Source organism: Amblyraja radiata, chromosome 13 (assembly GCF_010909765.2).
Source record: "Amblyraja radiata isolate CabotCenter1 chromosome 13, sAmbRad1.1.pri, whole genome shotgun sequence".
In the NCBI taxonomy this organism is placed as follows: domain Eukaryota; kingdom Metazoa; phylum Chordata; class Chondrichthyes; order Rajiformes; family Rajidae; genus Amblyraja; species Amblyraja radiata.
The window spans coordinates 12,442,786-12,464,548 of record NC_045968.1 but is presented as its reverse complement, the minus strand read 5'-3'; the positions used below and the strand labels follow the sequence as shown (position 1 = coordinate 12,464,548).

The 21,763-nt window shown below is 39.6% G+C and overlaps 1 protein-coding gene across 2 annotated transcripts in view; it reads left to right on the top strand.

The window, feature by feature from the left end:
- Positions 1–13,081, top strand: part of gmps (guanine monophosphate synthase) — a 28,422-nt gene extending 15,341 nt beyond the window's left edge. For both annotated transcript variants that reach the window (XM_033031234.1, XM_033031233.1), the window contains exons 4-16: positions 1,488–1,585; positions 1,727–1,830; positions 2,803–2,996; positions 3,110–3,275; positions 4,840–4,991; positions 5,117–5,290; positions 5,666–5,771; positions 5,856–5,971; positions 7,014–7,139; positions 8,470–8,585; positions 8,683–8,813; positions 9,796–9,968; positions 10,804–13,081. In XM_033031234.1, the coding sequence (XP_032887125.1) occupies positions 1,488–1,585; positions 1,727–1,830; positions 2,803–2,996; positions 3,110–3,275; positions 4,840–4,991; positions 5,117–5,290; positions 5,666–5,771; positions 5,856–5,971; positions 7,014–7,139; positions 8,470–8,585; positions 8,683–8,813; positions 9,796–9,968; positions 10,804–10,905 (1,758 nt within the window). In that variant the 3' untranslated portion in view covers positions 10,906–13,081. The remainder of the gene's footprint in view (positions 1–1,487; positions 1,586–1,726; positions 1,831–2,802; positions 2,997–3,109; positions 3,276–4,839; positions 4,992–5,116; positions 5,291–5,665; positions 5,772–5,855; positions 5,972–7,013; positions 7,140–8,469; positions 8,586–8,682; positions 8,814–9,795; positions 9,969–10,803) is intronic.
- Positions 13,082–21,763: the final 8,682 nt, after the last annotated feature.

Below are 21,763 nucleotides of genomic sequence, written 5' to 3'. Positions count from 1 at the left end.
TCCATACCCCCTGATCCCTTTAGCCCCAAGGGCCACATCTAACTCCCTCTTAAATATAGCCAATGAACTGGCCTCAACTACTTTCTGTGGCAGAGAATGCCACAGATTCACCACTCTCTGTGTGAATTTTTTTCCCCTCATCTCTGTCCTAAAAAACTTCCCCCTTATCGTTAAACTGTGACCCCTTGTTCTGGACTTCCCCAACATCGGGAACAATCTTCTTGCATCTAGCCTGTCGAACCCCTTAAGAATTTTGTAAGTTTCTATAAGATCCCCCTTCAATCTTCTAAATTCCAGCGAGTACAAGCCGAGTCTATCCAGTCTTTCTTCATATGAAAGTCCTACCATCCCAGGAATCGGTTGTGTCATCAATGAAGATGAGTAAGCCAGTACCTTCAGCAGCCATACATGCCCAGGCCATGACACCCCCACCACAGTGTTTCACAGATGAGGTGCTATGCTTTGGATCTTGGGCAGTTCCTTCTCTCATCCATACGTTGCTCTTGCCATCACTCTGATATAAGTTAATCTTCGTCTCATCAGTCCACAAGACCTTTTTTCCAGAACTGTGGTTGCTCTTTTAAGTACTTCTTGGCAAACTGTAACCTAGCCATCCTATTTTTGCGGCTAACCAGTGATTTGCATCTTGCTGTGTAGCCTCAGTATTTCTGTTCATGAAGTCTTCTGCGTACAGTAGTCATTGACAAATCCACACTTGACTCCTGAAGAGTGTTTCTGATCTGTCGGACAGGTGTTTGGAGATTTTTCTTTATTATTTAGGGAATTCTTCTGTCATCAGCTGTGGAGGTCTTCCTTCGCCTGCCGGAACATTTGTGATTAATAAGCTCACCAGTGCTCTCTTTCTTCTTAATGATGTTCCAAACAGTTGATTTTGGTAAGCCTAAGCTTTGACTGATGTCTGTAACAGTTTTATTGTGTTTCTCAGTCTCATAATGGCATCTATGACTTTCATTGGCACAACTTTGGTCCTCGTGTTGATAAACAGCAATCAAAGCTCCCTGTGAAGCCATGTGTCCCAAACATTATGGTGCCCTGAAATATTGGATGTGGGGGGGGGGGGGGGGGGGGGGGGGGTGTGAGCTATATATAAACACAGCTGTAATTTCTGCATGGTGAAACCAAAATGTGTAAAAAAAAAATCAAATCTAACAATGTGCACTTTAACCACATGTGATTATTTTTTTTTCTATTATAAAAATTCCAAATTGTGGAGTACAGAGACAAATAAATGATGGGTCTTTGTCCCAAACATTAGGGAGGGCACTGTAGGTGTTTAAATTCAAAGTGAAGAACATCACGCATTCATCCATTAATTTGTATTCAACATGGATTCTGTTGTGTGTTATGAAATAGGGCCTCTACTAATATGATCTATTCTTATATTGTCTTCTACATTACAAAAAAAAATGCAATTGCAAATATTATGTGGGGGACAATTAAAGCATAACAATGTTTTTATTTTACAGATGATGAATAAAGTTTTTGGAGGTACAGTGCACAGAAAGAATATGAGGGAGGATGGTGTGTTTACAATAAATGTAGACAATAGTTGTTCACTATTCAGGTACAGATGGCTTATTTAATTAGGACATGCTTGCAGTTTTAAGATTCAGTTTAAACGAGGTCATGGTTTGAGATTATACAATTTAAATAAATTAACAAAGTTGGTTCGTTTTTGTATACATCGCATCTCTCCTTTCATTAGAGGTCTGCAGAAAGACGAGCTTGTGCTGCTCACTCACGGTGACAGTGTGGATAAAGTGGCAGAAGGCTTCAAAGTGGTTGCGCAATCTGGAAACATTGCAGCAGGTACATTTATGTCACAGTAGAAATCGTTTTTGATACAGGTTTTATCATGTTTGTGATTTGATAGACATTGGTTTAGAATGGCCACTTGACTACATTGCTTTCCCACAGTGATGACTGTGTGCGTGTGTGTGTGGTGATTTTTATTTAGCTGCTATTGAGGGAGTGCAGCGTAGGTTTACAAGGTTAATTTCCGGGATGGCGGGACTGTCATATGCTGAGAGAATGGAGCGGCTGAGCTTGTATACTCTGGAGTTTAGGAGGATTAGAGGGGATCCTATTGAAACATATACGATTATTAAGGGTTTGGACACGCTGGAGGCAGGAAACATGTTCCCGATGTTGGGGGAGTCCAGAACCAGGGGCCACAGTTTAAGAATAAGGGGTAAGCCATTTAAAACGGAGACGAGGAAACACTTTTTTTCACAGGGAGTTGTGAGTCTGTGGAATTCTCTGCATCAGAGGGCCGGTTCTCTGGATATTTTCAAGAGAGAGCTAGATATGGATCTTAAAGATAGCGGAGTCAGGGGATATGGGGAGAAGGCAGGATGATCAGCCATGATCACATTGAATGGCGGTGCTGGCTCGAAGGGCTGAATGGCCTACTCCTGCACTGCACCTCTTGTCTATTGTCTATTGTACCCAATTGCAATGAAGCTTTGGAATCAGCTTCTAGAGCCACAGTGAAGTGACGAGTGCAATGCATTCCAGAGCTCTTGTGGTTGACCTGGTGGACAGCTCCCTATTGACAGGTGATCCCTAAAGTGGTGAGCCTCGACTTTAAAAAAAAAAAAAGGTAAAACTGAGCATATCCTGTGACGTAGGAGACATTTTAAACTTTTTCCAGTTGATACAAATACATCAATAGATGCTCCTGAACACATCATCAGTGATGTAACCTAGGGTCATTGGGTGTTTCGGGTCTTTCAACATAAAATCATGTTGTAATGGTAATTTTGTTTTAATTTTACATAGCAATAGCAAATGAGACCAAGAAGCTCTACGGTGTACAGTTTCACCCAGAAGTAGATCTGACACAGCATGGCAAAGACATTTTGAAGAATTTCTTGTTTGATATAGCTGGTTGCAGTGGAACATTCACGGTCCAGAATAGAGAAGCAGAATGCATACAAGAAATACAAAGGAAAGTTGGGCATTCCAAAGTTTTGGTAAGCTCCATTAATAGCATAACATGTTTACAATGAGGAATGTAATTTACCAGCAAATATTTGCTTCAATAAACTGAGCCTCACCCTTAAGAAAGTGAACTCTTGCTCCACAGGTTTTGCTGAGTGGAGGTGTAGATTCTACTGTGTGCACAGCCTTGTTGAATAAGGCTCTGAAACAAGATCAAGTTATCGCTCTTCACATAGACAATGGTTTCATGCGCAAAAGAGAAAGTCAGTGTGTGGAAGAAGCCTTGAGAAAACTTGGTATTAAAGTCAAAGGTAAAAATCAAAACAATTTGGACTGATTTAAATGAATAACGTTATCGATCTGTTCAGATTTATGAAAATATCTATCTCGGAACCTTTGAATATCTGTAGTTAATTGTGTAGTACAAGTCCAAACTAGGATGATGTCAATGAAAGTAAATCCTAGTTCTGAGGAGTCATTTGAGAAGGTTACACCATTTCCACTGAAGCAGAGAAGGTTAAGACGTGGGGTGCATGGGTAGGTTAATGATTGAAAGTTCTGAAGGGTTTTGAAGTTGGGAAAGACAGATGCAAAAATAATTGAGTGAAGGGGTTGGAAGATTCCAGGTATCATTTATGGCTGTGGTGGAAATGTCGTAATCCTGCAGTAGAACTCCAGTGGTGTTACAGCTCAGAGGCTCAACATTCTTGCACTGTAGAGAGAAATGTTGAAAGTGTTGACTTTGCCCACTGGAAATCGGGGAAGAGAGGTTGTGGAGAGAGGGGAGATGGAAATATAATCACTCAGGATGTGGTACTGAATAAATTGATGTGGTCGCATACTGATATCTCCAGGACCAGACAGACTTCATCCTTGCCTTGAAAGTAGTGGCTAATGAGATAGTTGATGCAATGGTTTTATCTTTCCGAAATTCCCATATCTGGGGTTCGATCCAGGAGATTGGAAAGTTGCAAGCATAATTCCTTTCAGTCAAAAACAAAAGGGAGAAACATTTCAGGAAATTGTAGGCCTGTTGGCTTTACTTCTATTATCAGGGAAAGTGTTAACGCTACTATTAAAAACTTTGAGCAGTTGGGAAATTCAATGTCATCAAGCAGTTGATCTTGTTTTGCAAATGGAAATTTGTCTTGTTTACCTTGGAGTTAATTGAAGAAGTAAAGTGCTCTTGGTAAAAGGAACTGGTGGATATATGGATAGACTTAGGTTTCCAGATGATATTTCATAAGATACCACATCTTGATGACTTGAAAAATAAAAGCTTGCTTAATTGTCGTCGATAGAAAACTGGATGGAGAGAGGGAAGCAGGTTAAGTATAAATCTGTTTGGTAACTTGTAACGTGTGAAATATCACTATGGCCTCAACTACTTGCAATTGATTTATATAACTTGTATAAAGGCATAAGATTGCTAAATTAGCTGATGAGCCAAGCATAAGCAGGATATAGGGTTCTGCAGAGAATATAGGGAAGAAGCATATATACCCGAAGTGAGAGCATAAGAACTGGTAATTTAAGCTTTTACCCATTATATTAGTTCACTAAATAAAAATTTGAAGCAATCTCTTTTGGGCAAAAATGTTTTCTTTGTATAGCAAATGTAATTAAATGCGCTTTGCTTTTGCATTCAATTTGCATTCAATTTTAAATTGAATTTAAAGAATACAATTCAGTTCAGTTTAGAGATACAGCACGGAAACAGGCCCTTCGGCCCAACGGATCTGCACCGACCAGCGATCCCTGCACATTAGCACTAGCCTACACCGCTGGGGACAATTTACACTTATACCAAGCCATTTTAATCAACAATCCTGTAAGCCTTTATTCTGTAGAGTAATAATATATTTAAACTTTCAGTGATTAATGCAGCACATGCATTCTACAATGGGACAACAACTCTTCCAATTTCAGAAGAAGACAGAACTCCAAGGAAGAGAATAAGCAAAACTCTAAATATGACAACAAATCCAGAAGAGAAAAGAAAAATAATTGGAGATACTTTTGTGAAGGTACTTTTGAATGAAGCCTATAATATTAATTAAACCAATGTTGGTGCACTCAAAATTACAGCTGATAATTTAAAATTGTGTGAAGCATGTTAAGTACCAATGCTTTTTTGAAATTGTTTTTGTAGGTGGCGAATGAAGTAATTGGGGAAATGAATCTAAAACCTGAAGAAGTCTTCCTTGCGCAAGGTACTTTAAGGCCAGATTTAATTGAAAGTGCATCCGTAGAGGCAAGTGGGAAAGCGGACGTCATCAAAACTCATCATAATGATACAGAATTAATACGAGAATTGAGAGAAGAGGTCAGTAGAATTTTGTCAGCTTTGTTTCTTGAATTAAAAACATTACTGAACTATCTCTGCATGTTTGTTTTCTGTGATTCAAACAAAATGTAGGACTTACATCCAAAGTTTAAATTAGTTGATCCTTTATTCTTAGGTTTTCCCTCGTCCTTTGGCTACAGATTTTGTGGTGATTTTGTAGCTTAGTCATACAGCACGAAAACTGGCACTTCGGCCCACCTTGTCCTTTCCGATCAAGATGCCCGGTGACTATGTTATAGTCAGCCGTGTTCTAGCATTAAGCAATTGCATACATGTGTTTATGTTTGTTAATTTAGTTTTCAACTACATTTCATAGTTTGACTACATGCTCAATGTGTATATATATTGTTGCAGGGCAAAGTCATAGAGCCACTAAAAGATTTTCACAAAGATGAAGTCAGGGCATTGGGCCGCGAACTGGGCCTTCCTGAAGATCTTGTTTCAAGGCACCCTTTTCCAGGTAAATTAAGTACAGTCCTGTCCTGCCTTTATGTAGTCCCTTTATAGTATTTTAAGTAATTTTTGACTGAATTTTCTTTTAAAGGCCCCGGTCTTGCTATTAGAATAATCTGTGCTGATGAGCCTTATATTTGCAAGGACTTTGCAGAAACCAACAACATTCTGAAAATCTTATCTGATTTCTCTGCCAGTGTGAAAAAGGTAAACATCAAATTTTTTTTCCTTTATTTTTACTGCAATCGAGATTACTAAACCATTAATTTAGCTAACTTGATCCAACTGATTTCAATGTGTAGAGGGGATGTTTACAGAGCTGATATTCTGTATATTTTTACTAGTGAAGATGTCTTGTGCGGTGCAAAGGTTCTAGCAGATTACAGTATTTGTAACGTCACATGTCACCTGCAACTTGCCTTAATTTCCTGAATTTTTTACGTCATAATTACGAGAAAATCTATGCCAGTTTTAAAAGTGTGGATGTATTTATCTGTGAACACTGATTTAACACTGAGGATGGTCGCTGGCTAATAAAGTTGTTGAAGCATTTGTGTTACTTCGTTCAGCGAGAGAATGTAAATGAAATGGCTTGTCGGTCTTTTAATAATTGGTTACTATTTGGATGGATTATTATGGATACCGCATCTGTGAAAAACACATTAACAAGTGACTTAATAGATGATGATGTGTAAGAAGGAACTGCAGATGATGGAAAATCGAAGGTAGACAAAAATGCTGGAGAAACTCAGCGGGTGAGAAATGATGATTTCAGATGGAGGTGTTTCAATAAAAAGGAGAAACGATTTCCTTCGGTGCTTGGGTCAAAAACTTGTGGGTGGTGGCACAATTGCTCTTTGAGAGAGAAAATAAACACAACAGACCTGGAATCATTTAACGTCATTTACTGTAGAATTTTTTCTCTGGTTTACCTGTATATTGTATGTTCAAAAAGCTCTATATTGTATGTACAAAAAACTACAGGTATATGTTAGTGTGCTGGTTTGTCAGTGGTCCAATATTCAGAGAAGTGGGAAAGATGAGATGGGTGGAAGATTTAACTTCTGGAATTCAAATCTGCTCTTAATTGGCCAAGCAGATCAATCAATTTGGGGATATTCAGGATAACCAGTCATATCCACACCCTTTGAATACATTTCCTGCAAACTTTACGCTTGTTTTGAGCACACAATGTTCTTGCAGAAACTAATGCAAAAATCTTATTCAGTAATGATATGTTCTTGTGCAGCCACACACTTTACTTCAAAGGGTCAAATCCTGTATGAGTGATGAAGAACAAGAAAAACTGTTACAAATTACTAGCCTGCATTCACTAAATGCTTTTTTGATGCCCATTAAAACAGTAGGAGTACAGGTTAGTAAAGTTCTAAAGTTTTGTGTATCTGTGTATGGTACATCTGATCTGTTTACATAGCATGCAAAACAAAGCTTTTTCACTGTACCTTGGTACATTTGTCAATAATAAACCTAGACCGACTAAATTTACAAACATATTTTAAAGTCTTAATTTTTTTAATGTGAAGTTTGAGTAAAATGCAATTGTTTCACCAGATGTATTCTGAAAGTAGAAATAGTTGGTAATTGATTTTAATGTGCCATTAGTTTAAAAGAATGTAATCCATGTGTACAGTGCATAATTTAAATGCTGAGACTTGCACACTTAACTAATATGGTTCAGTCAGTAGAAATATAATCTGTATATCAAATAAAAATAAGAAGGTAGCTTTGCTGCCTTACCGTGCCAGAGACCCGGGTTCGATCCTGACTGCGGGTGCTGTTGGTATGGAGTTTGAACGTTCTCCCTGTGACCTGCGTGGGTTTTCTCTGGGTGTCCTGATTTCCTCCCACACTCCAAAGACGTACATGTTTGTAGGTTAATTTGCTCCTGTCAAACTAACTTGTCCCTAGTGTGTGTAGGATAGTGCTAGTATGCGGGGATCGCTGGTCGGCGCGGACTCGGTGGGCCGAAAGGCCTGTTTCCGCGCTGTATCTGTATCTAAACTAAATGCAAATTGGTTGGCGTTTGCTGGTATGCGATCCATATCAGTCTGTAAGTGCATGTATTAGTTTGTGAGCCAAGTGAATGAAGGGTTGGGCCTTTCTTAATATCAAAAGGACCAGTTTGTCTCCTGGGTGCAGGTTGGTTCTCCCCCCTCCCCCTCCAAACCACCCAGATCAGAATGGACGTCCTTCTTAGCCACATTTGTGGCTTTCATGAATTGCATAAGTAGTCCTGGTATAAACCGATAGGTGCAGTACTAAGAAACCTCGTGTTATAGAATATTGCTTTGGAAAAATAGTAGTATCAATATGGGGAAAAGGCAAATTTCAAACTCGCTAACATTTTTTTTCCCCCAACAGGATTTTCAGGTCTTTATAATAGCCTTATGTCATTCATTCATGTTTATATTTTTTACAGCAAACTGAAAATACCAAAGGCTGTATGTTACATGGTTTAATAGTATCACTGTACAAGTGTCAATAGAAGTGATTGCTTATCACTTTATCACATGGCCATGTACAGTGAGCATAAGCGCTGTGTTCTTGAGAATTGGTGGCAAGGGGTGCCTCTATAGAAACTTTTTTTCCCTTGTCTTTTTGACCATGGCAGGTTTTTTTACTGCTTGTCTATTTCCAAAGTAACTTTGAAGCAGTTCTCTAATTCTCTGAACATTGTCTTGCAGGGCGACTGCCGATCATATAGCTATGTTTGCGGAATATCAAGTAAGGATGCACCACATTGGGATTCCCTCATGTTCTTGGTCCGACTTATTCCACGAATATGTCATAATATTAACAGGTTTGTTTTTGTTTATTGTAATAAATATGAAATGAAAATTAGATCTCATCAAGGTTGTTTGTTGTTATGGATTTATTCTGCTACTGTTGTGTTTCAGAGTCGTGTACATTTTTGGACCACAGATCCGAGAACCCATTATAGATGTAACACCAACTTTTCTAACTACTGGAGTGCTGAGCACACTCCGGCAGGCTGACTTTGAGGCTCACAACATTCTTAGGGAGTCTGGTAAGAATGAACTTATTAGGTATTCTTAAGTTTTGTCTATGTGAGATTTCTTAGGATGAGATGACGACATTTTTCTTTCTATTGAATTCAAATTGGTCTACGTTTGCTTTTGAGCAGTTTAGTATGTAGGGAATAGTTGGGCACATGAAATATGTTGTAATATGTTAAAATATAGGTAGGAAGCACAGATACTGTAACTTGCAATCATGTGTTGGAGGCCTAAAAGCTGTGCTGGCAGGGGTAAGGGAATCTCCTGGTGGATAGAAGTGTGAAATTGGAGATAAAAGATACAGTTTCACCCATTCCTTCTATCCAAAGATGCTGCCTATCCCACTGAGTGACTCCAGCATCTGCAGTTCCCTTCTACAGAATAAATTTTGAGTGGTGCTAAGTTGATTTTAAGTTTCCACGCATCAGTGGGAAAGAAGCAGGATGTTGTAAAATAATTATTAATGTTCTTTAATCTACATAGACTGGACCAGTAAAATGAGATGAATGTGTGAAGATGAATTCAGAGAGTAAATGAGAAGCTTTTCTAGATCAACATGTTGAGGTCCCAATGAAAGAACACACCATTTAAAATCTAATACTGTTGAATGATGGTGTTAAAAGTCTGAGAGATATGGGGCCTTGAGGGAAGAAAGATCATGATAAAGAATTTTATATAAAAATAAAATTTGATGATTTGGATGAGGAGATCAGGTATAATATATCCAGATTTGATGATGATAAGCATGATGATGGTGTGATATGCGGAGAAGCTTTGGGAACTTGGATTAAATGAATCAACAAGAACTGGCAGATGGTTCAACGTGGAGTAAATACAAGGTGCTGAGAGGGATGGTTTTGCTTTTATTAACTCGGTTTCTACTTTGAACAATAGATAATTAATTGAGTACCTATTACTTAAATACCTTTATCTGCAATTCATCTAACCCTGAATCGGCTGTGACACATATCTAATCATATTGATGGTTTGTAGGTTTCTCTGGGAAAATTAGTCAGATGCCAATTATTTTAACTCCGTTGCATTTTGATCGTGACCCACTGCAAAAGCAACCATCTTGCCAGAGATCTGTAGTTATTCGGACCTTCATTACAAGTGATTTCATGACTGGCATCCCAGCAACTCCTGGTAACCACATTCCTGAAGAGGTGAGATTGTAATTTGTTTAGATGCACATTGTCTCTGGTGTTCTCCAGTCTTGACTCAGAAATATTATTGAATGTAAGTATTTTCATTCTCATTTGATACTGAAATTAACATGGCATTTAAGTATATTTGGACAGTAAATTATGTGTTCTAGTTTTTTTTCCCTCCTGAAATTCCATTATCCTTTTCGGTGAACCCAAGTTGGCGACCAAATTGTTTTTGAAATACCTATTCAAATGTTGAACGAGACAGTCAGTGCAATTTTCAACCATGCAAATCATACTAGCAGGGTGCTCTAGTTTCTACCTTAATCACCTACCTAGTTGGTGACTTATTTCTGAAAGGACTGGCTATATTCTCTTCAGGCTCAACATAAGGAGCCGTTTTAAACCATTCCTCAGCTACCTTGACAAATGATCAGTATAGACAGGGTATTTATGACATGATAGCTTGTTCTAGTAAGGCATTTGAGATTTTTACCTGCGTCATAAAATGCTTCAATGCTGTATAATGGGCGGCACAGTGGTGCAGCTTCTCGAGCTACTGCCAACACTGCCAGAGACCTGGATTTGATCCTGACCTTGGGTGCTGTCAGTGTGGAACCTGCACGTTCTCCCTGAGACCGCGTGGGTTTCCTCCCACAGCCCAAAGACGTGAGGATTTGTGGGTTAATTGCCGTGTGTAAATTATCCCTAGTGTACAAGGAGTGAATGTGAAAATGGGATAACAGAACTACTATGAACGGGTGATCTACTATGAACGGTTGTTTCCATGTTGTATCTATAGACTGAAGTTTAGATGAAAGTACATATTAATAAAGCTTTTTGTAAATGCCAGGTTATTTCTAAAATGGTGAGAGAAATCAAGAAGATCCCTGGAATCTCCCGTGTGATGTATGACATGACCTCAAAGCCACCTGGAACCACAGAATGGGAGTGAAGGCAGTAATTTCGTTCTCTGGAAACATTCCCGATGTTAGTATGGTGAAAGTGTAAATGGAGCTGCTACGTTGCACCTTTTTTTGTTGTGTCTAACCCCACCCATCCCTGGAGCCTGGTGTGTAATTCAGTGCTTGGCAAGGACACACTTTAATGGGCTAAGGATATGTATGGGTGAATGAATTTGGCATCAGGTTGTCCCAGTAAAATGATTCAGCTTTTGCTGATGTATTTTGATGTCCTCTAATTAGTTTTTTTGTATATCCTGAAATGAAGTTCGTTTACAGTACATTTACTTAAGCCATTGCCACTGTATCATTGCAAAGCTTGTTTCCTGCTGTGACCAATTTTCTTTTTGATCAGAAATGTTAAGTATTTTGCCAAATAATAGATTGTATTGAATTGTATGGATAAGGTTAAGTGTATTCCAGTCTATATAAAATTCTTGATGGTTTATAATTGCATTTTTCGAGATTTACAAGTTATCGACTGTTTGGCCTTTTCACTATAAACTTGGAAATGGCTAAAAGGAATGCACTTATGGTTTTAATGGGCAATTGAACTTTTGGAGTATTTTATTTTTTGCCAAAAACCTTGATAATTTTTGGATGGGTATTAACAGCTAACTTTATTGTACTGTACATATTTCCTAATTTGGGTGAACAAGTTTTATTTGATGTATAAGAGGATTAGCATTTTCCAACAGCAGCCTTTTTAATGTATCATTTGACAATTTTGTATCTATTTTATGAACTGACTATTTCATTCCGTGAAATAGTTTCAATTTGATACCTATCTTGATAAGTTTACCAACATAATACGTACGCTAGTTGTCTGTTGCCTTAATTTGATCACTTGCATATCCCACGGTCAGAAATTGTAATTTATAAATGTAAACTTTGTCAAACTAATAAATTCATAAGATGAAGTTCCGAAACTTCCACACAACTGTATCTGTGTTAATAGCACAATGTAAAAGATTTCTTGTTTTGAGTTTGCTATGGAAGCTTTCATGAAAATCTAGTCTGTTTGGCAGAAGTTCAGTTGTTCTCATATCCATAAAAACGCTGTTCAATTTGTTAAAACCAGAATTTTTAAGTTTAAAGAACCATCTACCTTGCTATTTCTATGCATTACTTAATCTAGATTTCATTTATGCATGCTTGAAAGTTAATATTTTAACCCATCTAAAAAATGGAAGTATAATGAAATGTGACTTTTAAACCCTTTGCAGCTAAGGTACAGACTTATAGGTGGATTGTACAAACTGTTGCTTTATAATTCAGCTGTTTGGAAAAAGCAAAACTAGCACCAAAGACTTTATTTGAGGTATTTTTCTCTTCATTTCAATTAATAGAGACTGGAAGCACTTGTATGGCATAGTTTAAAAAAGCACTGATTTCATGCCAAATCTGACTCATTTTAATGTCTGAACAATATACATGGCTAAGACTGCTGTTTTATAACAGCTAGGTTATTCATCATGCTTCGGGTGTAGCAGTCAGTTTTATTCTGGGGGGAGGGCGGGAGAATCATGATTTCTAATGTGATCGGGAAAGATTCTTCAGCTAAAAAGGTCTCCATTTTTTTCTGTTACGGTTCCTTTAAAGGAAATGCCTGAATCACAGCATTTAGGTCAATACTCCAATCTTTTTTTTTCCACTCTGGTTAAAATCAACTTTTATAGTAGGTGCAAATCGAGAATTTTATATTCAAGTTGTATGTAACCAACATTGAGGGAAATGTGAGTTCAAGTGCGTGAACTTTGCCATTAAAAAAGACTGACCAGTAGTTTTCTTCTGAGATCTCCACCTTATATCATAAAATTAAGCAAACTGCCTTTTCAAGAACCAGACAGGCATGAAGCAAGAAAAAGGGTATTTTTGACGTGCAAGTCAAAGGCATGTATCCTTTTGCAATCTTGCTGGAAATGAGATCTATTGGTCAACATGCAAATAACTTAAGTGACTTATGTCAGTGTATAAATATATATATAGGTGCTGCTGTAAACTATTTTCTTAGTAATTCATTTTATTGCATGCGTATTTCCTATCTACAGATTCTGTTTGTTGCGTCTCAATAAAGTATAGTATTAAATTGCTCTGTCTTTTCCGTGTAAACTTCAAACTGGATGGACTATCGTTTGATCAATAAAATTCCAAACCGTTCAGAAACTATTTCCCCATATAGCTCTTTATTGGTATCATTGTCTTCATTTCTATATTTGAGGTCCACTTTTGGTTTTGCACGCTTCTGCAAACTCACTGTATATTTGTCCCTTAGTATCATTTCTACTAGTTGCAGTCATGGTGTAGTTGCTGTAGAGTACTGTGCCATAATTGTTTTAAAATTGTAAACAGATAGCATCTGTCCTTGATCATTACAGGAGGTAGAATGGCGCAGCACAGCAACAGACCCTTTGGGCACAAAGAGGTGCTGACCATAGTGCTATCTCACCTGCCTGCTTATGATCCAGATTCCTTGTTTCCCTGCATGTTCATGTATCTGTCTAAATAGCTCATCAGGATATTGAAATAGGCCCTTTGGACCAACATGCCCCATCTAAACTAGTCCCACCTGCCTACATTTGACGCATATCCCTCTAAACCTACCCTATCCATGTCACTAAAGGCAAGCAACTTTAGAGATGGACTATCCCTCTGTCTCAATACAACAGTGAATTGTTCAATTTACAATATTCAATTACATTCATAATTCCTCAGGGAATGAGACAGTCAGTCCATGCCTACATGCAGTTAAAGCAAGACAGTGGCACGGCTGGTAGAGGTGTTATCTCACAGCGCCAGAGACCCCGGGTTCCATTCTGACCTCGGGTGTTGTCTAAGTGGAGTTTGCACGTTCTCCCTGTTGGGTTCATGTGCGTTCCTTTCGGGTGCTACAGTTTCCTCAATGAACATTTGAAATCAAATTTATGAATTGCTGTAGCTATGCAAAAGGACTTGGTTTTTTATTGTTCATGAATGTAACAACTTTTCTTTACAAAACGACCTGTTATAAGTGCTGGATGTTGAAGAGGAAGCAGAATACCGTTGCCTAGATATCTCTAGTGAGTGGAATTGAAGGTGTTATACATTACAATAAATACAGCACATTTTACAGCACAGATCAGTCTGAAGAAGGGTCTCGACCCGAAACATCACCCATTCCTTTTCTCCAGTCTGAGTTACTCCAGCATTTTGTGTCTACCTTCGATTTAAACCAGCATCTGTAGTTCTTTCCAGCACATTTTACTCTGCCTCTGAAATACAATTCTATTGACTAGTGAAATGAATTTCTCAGTGCAATTATTGGCACACAACTGCACTACAACTGACCAGAAATAAATTTCAAAGTATTGATACCATGCCAATTGTGAAGATAGAGCAACCAAGGGATCCATTATCAAACGTTCAGGTGACTGCATTAAAACATTATTTCTTCTGAGAAGTTAGTTCAAATCTGACATAAACTGATGGAATGAAAAGCCCTTTTTGATTGTCATAAGAATAATGTGAAATAAGTAAAGTACATATGGTGTCGCAGTGGTAGAGTTGCTGCCTTACGGCGCCAGATACCTGGGTTTGATCCTGACTATGGGTGCTGTCTGTACGCTCTCCTTGTGACTGCATGGGTTTTCTCCAGGTGCTCCGGTTTCCTCCCACACGCCAAAGAGGGTTAATTGGCTTTTGTTAAATTGTCCCTAGTGCGTTTGATAGTGCGATCACTGGTCGGCGCTGACTCAGTGGACCAAGACCAATCTGCTATCCACTTCCTTATAGTTGCAGGAGACTGGGAATTCAATTGATCTGTCAGGAAACAAGTTGATGATAAATAATGTCTGAGAACCATGTCAAAAAATGAATTACGTGTGTTGCAGTCATTGGATGGCCAGAATTAGTTGTTGCCCTATGGGTGCTATATTCCCAGTAGAACTATTACATTTAATACCTGTGGCAATTACACTTTTTATAGCTCACCGCTCCTTTTGGTTTCTTCCTGCAATTTAAGCACATTTTCCGTTTTGTAATCTGTCATTTCTCATATGATTTCCTAATTACAATTTCATGCATTAATAATAGTTCCTTTTGGTCTCTGCTATTTTTTAAATCCTGTGCCTGTAACTTTTTTTCTTTTTTTCCTTGAGTATAATTGAATTATTTGCTCAGGAAAAATAGGTTAAAAACATGCACGAGCAAGGAAAATAATATGAACCACAATTAAGGGGGTCTCGTTGGCGTGGCGGTAGAGTTGTTGCATTACAGCGCCAGAGTTTGATCCTGACCTTGGGCCCTGTCCGTACAGTGTACGTTCTCCCTCGTGGGTTTTCTCTGGATGCTACGGTTTTCTCCCACATTCCAAAGACGTACAGGTTTGTAGGTTAATGGGCTTCTGTAAGTTGTCCCTAGTGTTTAGGATGGAACTAGTGTACAGGTGTGGTCGGCGTGGACTCGGCAGGCTGAATGGCCTGTTTCCACGCTGTATCTCTAAATTAAACTAAGAATCAAACAGAAAATGGTAAGACAAGTCAGACCCCCAAAACATCTTGACACTTGTGAACATAACATGCTTCAAATTTATTAGGATAATAATAGAAAAGAAAATACCTAATCCAGAAACATTGTAAAAGTCAGATAGAGAGAAAATAGGTGCGAGCTAAGGAGAATTACCGGTAACTGAAAAGAGCTATGGGGACAGAATTAAGCAGTGGAAATCTGTATTAGAAATACAGAGACCACACAGAAACTCGTGTTGGCAACAATAACAGCTTATGTGATTTCAAATAACCAGGTGGTACAAAAAGACAAAGTGCTGGAGTAACTCAGCGGGTCATGCAACATCCCTGGAGAGCATGGATGGATGACGTTTCGCGTTGAGTCCCTATGTGAATACTTGGCCAATGAATAAGTTTATTGGCCAAGTATTCACATACAAGGAATTTGCCTTGGTGCTCTGCCCGCAAGTGACAACGACATACAGTGACAGTTAGGAATGACACATAAAACATTAAACATTAATAATAAAACATTATTGATTAAACATGTGAATTAAATAAAATACCAGAGAAAAGGCTACAGATTTTTGGTTATTGAGTAGAGCTACTACTCGTGGAAAAAAGCTGTTTTTATGTCTAGCTGTGGCCGCTTTGACATTCCGGAGTCGCTACATGAGAATAGTATTTTAATGTTCCTCAAAAGGGAAGAGATTCCTACATGAGTTTTATGATATTTACCTCAGCCACACCATACTTCGAAATACAGAATTTCTCGAGAGTGGATTTCTTCTAGGCCATGCACTTTGAGATTTCCTTATTTGAAAACAAAATCATATATTAATGGAATCTCACAGTGGTGCAATTATTCAGGTTGCCACCTGTTTTTCTGCATGATTGTGCTGTGCAGGTGCAAATGGTGATGAGGTAGAGAAATAATTGCTGAATTATCCAATTACTGTGATTACTCAAATATACACAACATTTTTCAAAATAACTATTACAATGATTTAATCAATACACCTGTCATATAAAGCACCAGAGTACCTTTCGCAGCATATTTATCTGCTTGTGTTAATTAAAGCTGAAACAATTTAACATTTTTTAAAAAAGCAGTATACTTAAAATGAAAAATATTAAGTCGAAGATACAACTCGAGTCTTAGTACAGCATCTGCAACATTAAGTTAGTAAGAAAGTTTATTGGCCAAGTATTCACATACAAGGAATTTGCCTTGGTGCTCCGCCCACAAGTAACAACATGATATACAGTGACAGTTACGAATGACTCAGAAAACACTAAGCATCATTAAAGTTTTATTATTATTAATAAAACACCATTGATCAAGCATGTGAACCAACAAAATACCAGATCAAAGGGATTTTTTATCCTATTTAAAGAACTAGATACACAAAATGCTGCAGTAACTCAGTACATCAGGCAGCATCTTTGGAGAAAATGGATAGGAGATGTTTTGGGTCGGGGCCCTTCAGACTGATTGGGGAGCAAATGGAAGCTAAAAAAGACTGAAACAATTCAGGTTACTCTTGCATTTTGTGCCTATCTTTCTTCTAAACCAGCATATGCAGTTCCATTACATTATATATAATAAGATCTTTACTTATAAAAATAAATAATACTTAGAAGTTTGGCTAGCATGATCTTTACCATATATAATTTCCATATGATATAGAAGGTCATTTGGCCCAGTCAGTTTATGCTTGCTCTCAGAGCATTATCTTCATTCCCATTTTCCCATCATAGAAACAAGGTGCAGGAGTAGGTCATTCGGCCCTTTGAGCCTGCACGGCCGTTCAATATGATCATAGCTGATCATCCAACTCAGTATCCTGTACCTGCCTTCTCTCCATACCCCCTGATCCCTTTAGCCACAAGGGCCACATCTAACTCCCTCTTAAATATAGCAATGAACTGGCCTCAGCTACCTTCTGTGGCAGAGAGTTCCAGAGATTTACCACTCTTTGTGTGAAAAATGTTTTTCTCATCCCGGTCCTAAAGGATTTCCCCTTTATCCTTAAGCTGTGACCCCTTGTCCTGGACTTCCCCAACATCGGGAACAATCTTCCTGCATCTAGCCTGTCCAACCCCTTAAGAATTTTGTAAGTTTCTATAAGATAGTGTCTATCATAGTGTCATACAGCATGGAAACATGTCGGTGGGGGAGGAGGGAGAGAAGGGGTAGTGCACATTAAAAAAAGAGAATGATATGGACAGACCAGTGATATTGAATGACACATTGCCAATACTGCATTACCTGACATTTCCAGCACTACTGACTCCCACAGCTATCTAGACTACACTTCTTCCCACCCTGCCTCCCAATTCCTCCTCCTACGCCGCATCTGCGCCCAAGGTGAGGTGTGCTCATTCTTTAAGGAACAAGGATTTCCCTCTTCCATCATAGATGAGACCCTCACTAGGGTCTCCGTGATATCTCGCAGCTCCGCTTTTGCTCCCCCTCTCCGCAGTTGCAACGGGGACAGAGTCCTCACCTGGTCCTCACCTTTCACCCCATCAACCTTTGTGTACAGCACATAATACTCTGACATTTTCCGCGGCCTCCAACGGGATCCTACCACTAGCCACATCTTCCCATCTCCACCCCTTTCCGCAGAGACTGTTCCATCCGCAACTCCCTGGTTAATTCATCCCTTCTCACCCAAACTAACCCCTCCCCAGGTACTTTCCCCATGCAACCGCAGGAGATGCAACACCTGACCCTATACCTCCTCCTTCGACTCTGTACAAGGACCCGACAGTCTTTTCAGGTGAGGTAGAGGTTCACTTGCACCTCCTCCAACCTCATCAACTGTATCCGCTGTTCCAGGTGTGGACGCCAATATATCAGTGAGACCAAGTGCAGGATTGGCGATCGTTTCTCTGAACACCCACACACATTCCACCTAAACCTACCTGATCTTCCAGATGCTAAACACTTTAACTCCCATTCCCATACCGACCTTTCTGTCCTGGACCTCCTCCATTGTCAGAGTGAGGTCCAGCGCAAATTGGAGGAACAGCACCTCATATTTCGCTTAGGCAACTTACACCCCAGCGGTATGAACATTGACCTCTAACTACAAGTAACGCTTGCTTTCCCTCTCTCTCTCCATCCCTCCCCCTTCCAGTTCGTCGATCAGGCTGATTGGCCCCTAATTAAATTTTACATTGTGTGCCTCGTTGTCACCTTCCCCTAGCTAACAGCGATCTATTCTACATTTTCCTTAATGTCTTGTTTTCATGCACTTATCTCTGTGTCTCCCTCTCCCCAGACTCTGTCTGAAGAAGGGTCTCGATCCGAAACGTCACCCATTATTTCTATCCAGAGATGTTGCTGAGTTAGTCCACCATTTTGTGTTTATCTTCGATGTAAACCAGCATCTGCGGTTCCTTCCTACATATTTCAAGCACTTTCTGCTTTTATTACCCAAGGTTTTTGCTGCAGGCTTACTCGATTTATGTACTGCCTTTTATTAAGCAGCAGTTCAGATAGTTCCAGACAAAGCACATGTTAATATGTGTACTTACTGGGATGAAAAGCAGATGAACAAAAATGTTTCTGTGTGAAGCTGGAATGCAAGCAACGACATTCCATAAATAGATTCCTAATTAGAATCACATCTCCTCGTCCCAAGACCACTGTAACAAATTGAATATCCAGAGCATTTGCATTTTAGATATAAATTAAATTAAGATTCTTTCCATCGCACATGATCAAGAGTTCAAAACCTGAGCACCATGTTATACTGAATTACATTACCCATTCACAAAACTCCATTGAATATTTTCAAATCATATTAGAGATAAAATCTCTTTCTCCATGAAAATGAGACCATCTTCTAGAATTATTCAATGAACTTCCATTAGAATCAACATTTTCTAATGTTTAGTTTAATTTAGGAACAGTACTATGGCTAGTAATTTTAACTTTGCTAACACACAAACCCCTTGTTCTGTTATATATTCAGTTATACTGACTACATTTATGACGTTAAATATGCATTTTAATATTGTATTTCCAATGAAAGCAATTTCCAATTTCAGGTGCCTCAGGCAAAAGATATCGTAGCATAAGGAGCAGAACGCCAAGGTTTTGCAACAGCTTCTTCCCAAGAGCCATCAGACTCTTGAATGCCATGTAAATGGGCCGCCACCATTATCTATTTTATCTTTTTATCCATTTTATCCTTCTGTTTATTTTTTTGTTGCAACGGAATTTTGTTTAGAATTGCATATATCGACGTATTTCTAAATGACAATAAAGTTTTGATTGATTGAGATGAAAACTGTAGATTGCATGTCTAATTTACCAGGTTTTCTCCAGAATGTTGAAGGTTGAGTGGAGACCTGATAGAATTATATACATTTATGAGAGGTATAGATGGAATAGGCAGCCAGAACCTTTTTCAAATACTTGAAGGCATAGCTTTAAGGTCAGAGGGGTCAAAGTTTAAATGGAGATGTGTGGGAGCAAATTTCTTGCCAGAGATTCAGATTCAGATTCAGATTCAATTTTAATTGTCATTGTCAGTGTACAGTACAGAGACAACAAAATGCAGTTAGCATCTCCCTGGAAGAGCGACATAGCAAATGATTTGAATAAATAATAATAAGTGTCCGGGGGGGGGGGGGGGGGGGGGGGGTGATTGGCAGTCACTGAGGTACGTTGTTGAGTAGAGTGACAGCCACCGGGAAGAAGCTGTTCCTGGACCTGCTGGTTCGGCAACGGAGAGACCTGTAGCGCCTCCCGGATGGTAGGAGGGGAAACAGTCCATGGTTGGGGTGAGAGCAGTCCTTGGCGATGCTGAGCGCCCTCCGCAGACAACGCTTGCTTTGGACAGACTCAATGGAGGGGAGCGAGGAACCGGTGATGTGTTGGGCAATTTTCACCACCCTCTGCAATGCCTTCCGGTCGGAGACAGAGCAGTTGCCATACCATAATGTGATGCAGTTGGTTAGGATGCTCTCGATGGTGCAGCGGTAGAAGTTCACCAGGATCTGAGGAGACAGATGGACCTTCTTCAGTCTCCTCAGGAAGAAGAGACGCTGGTGAGCCTTCTTGATCAGAGTTGAGGTATTGTGGGTCCAAGAGAGGTCATCGGAGATGTTGACTCCCAGGAACCTGAAGCTAGAAACACGTTCCACCTCCGTCCCGTTAATGTGGATGGGGGTGTGCGTGCCGCCCCTGGACTTCCTGAAGTCTACAATGAGCTCCTTGGTCTTCTTGGAGTGGTGGGACCCTGGAACACGCTGTCACAGTGCAAAAACCTACTGGATATTTTTTTGAAAACAGTCTTCCTGTGAGTCCCCCCAAAAGGGGAGAGATCCCCACTTATGACATTTACCTCAGCCACACCGCACTTCGAAACACAAAATTTCATGAGAGTGGAGTTCTTCTAGGCCGCGCACTTTGAGATTACCTTATTTGAAAAAGAAAATAATTTATTTATGAAATCACACTGTGGTGCGATTATTCAAGTTGCCATCTGTTTTTTCACCCCGATGGTGGTGGAGGGAAGTATGATAATGACGCTTGAGAGGTTTTTAGATGGCATGTGTACTGTATATGCAGGAAACGGAGAGATATGGATCATGTGTAGGCAGATGAGTTTGTTTATCTTGATATCACGCGCTGCCCAGAGACCCTGTTACTCTCCTGTACATTTCTATGTTCTCTGTAAACCAGAACAAATTAGTGGCATCAGAAGGATGTGGGATGCTGGGAGAAGGATTGGATATATTGTCGCCTTTCATGGTTGTGCTCTTTCTCATGTGCGTTCAAAACGATTATAAATATCCTTTCCTTACCAGGGCTAAGGGGATTTTGTTGGATATCCGTACGTGCCTCTAGTAATTCTGTCTTGCAAGATGCTAGTGAGATTTCAGTCATGTGTTTGTGCAATGTTTCATGCCGGAGTTGTGGAAACAAGTGGTGTATGAGGTGATTATAGGTGTATGATGGGGAAGACCCAGTGGAACAGCCACTGAGGTTACCAGGGTTGGGAAGACTAGCACTAGGACCCAGTGCAGTCAAACCCAGAGGAGTGGGAGTTAGCAGCGTGGAGGCTTCAGGCCCGGTGCTGAGTCCAGGCTGCAGGTAAGGCAACGGCTGCGGGCTGCTGGAGGGCGGTGGTCTTCAGCTGTGGTGTGAGCATGACACAAACACTGAAGCAATTGAAAATTCGATACGGGGTGTATTTTTGATAGATGTCATGTTAACAATTAGTGATGGGATGTGGTCTACTAAGTGAGGAATGAGGCTCGAGATGGATTTCAAGAGATCTGGCATCCGGATATTCATTCATTGGCCTTGAAGATACCTTTAGTGCCATTGGACTTTCTGTCAGTT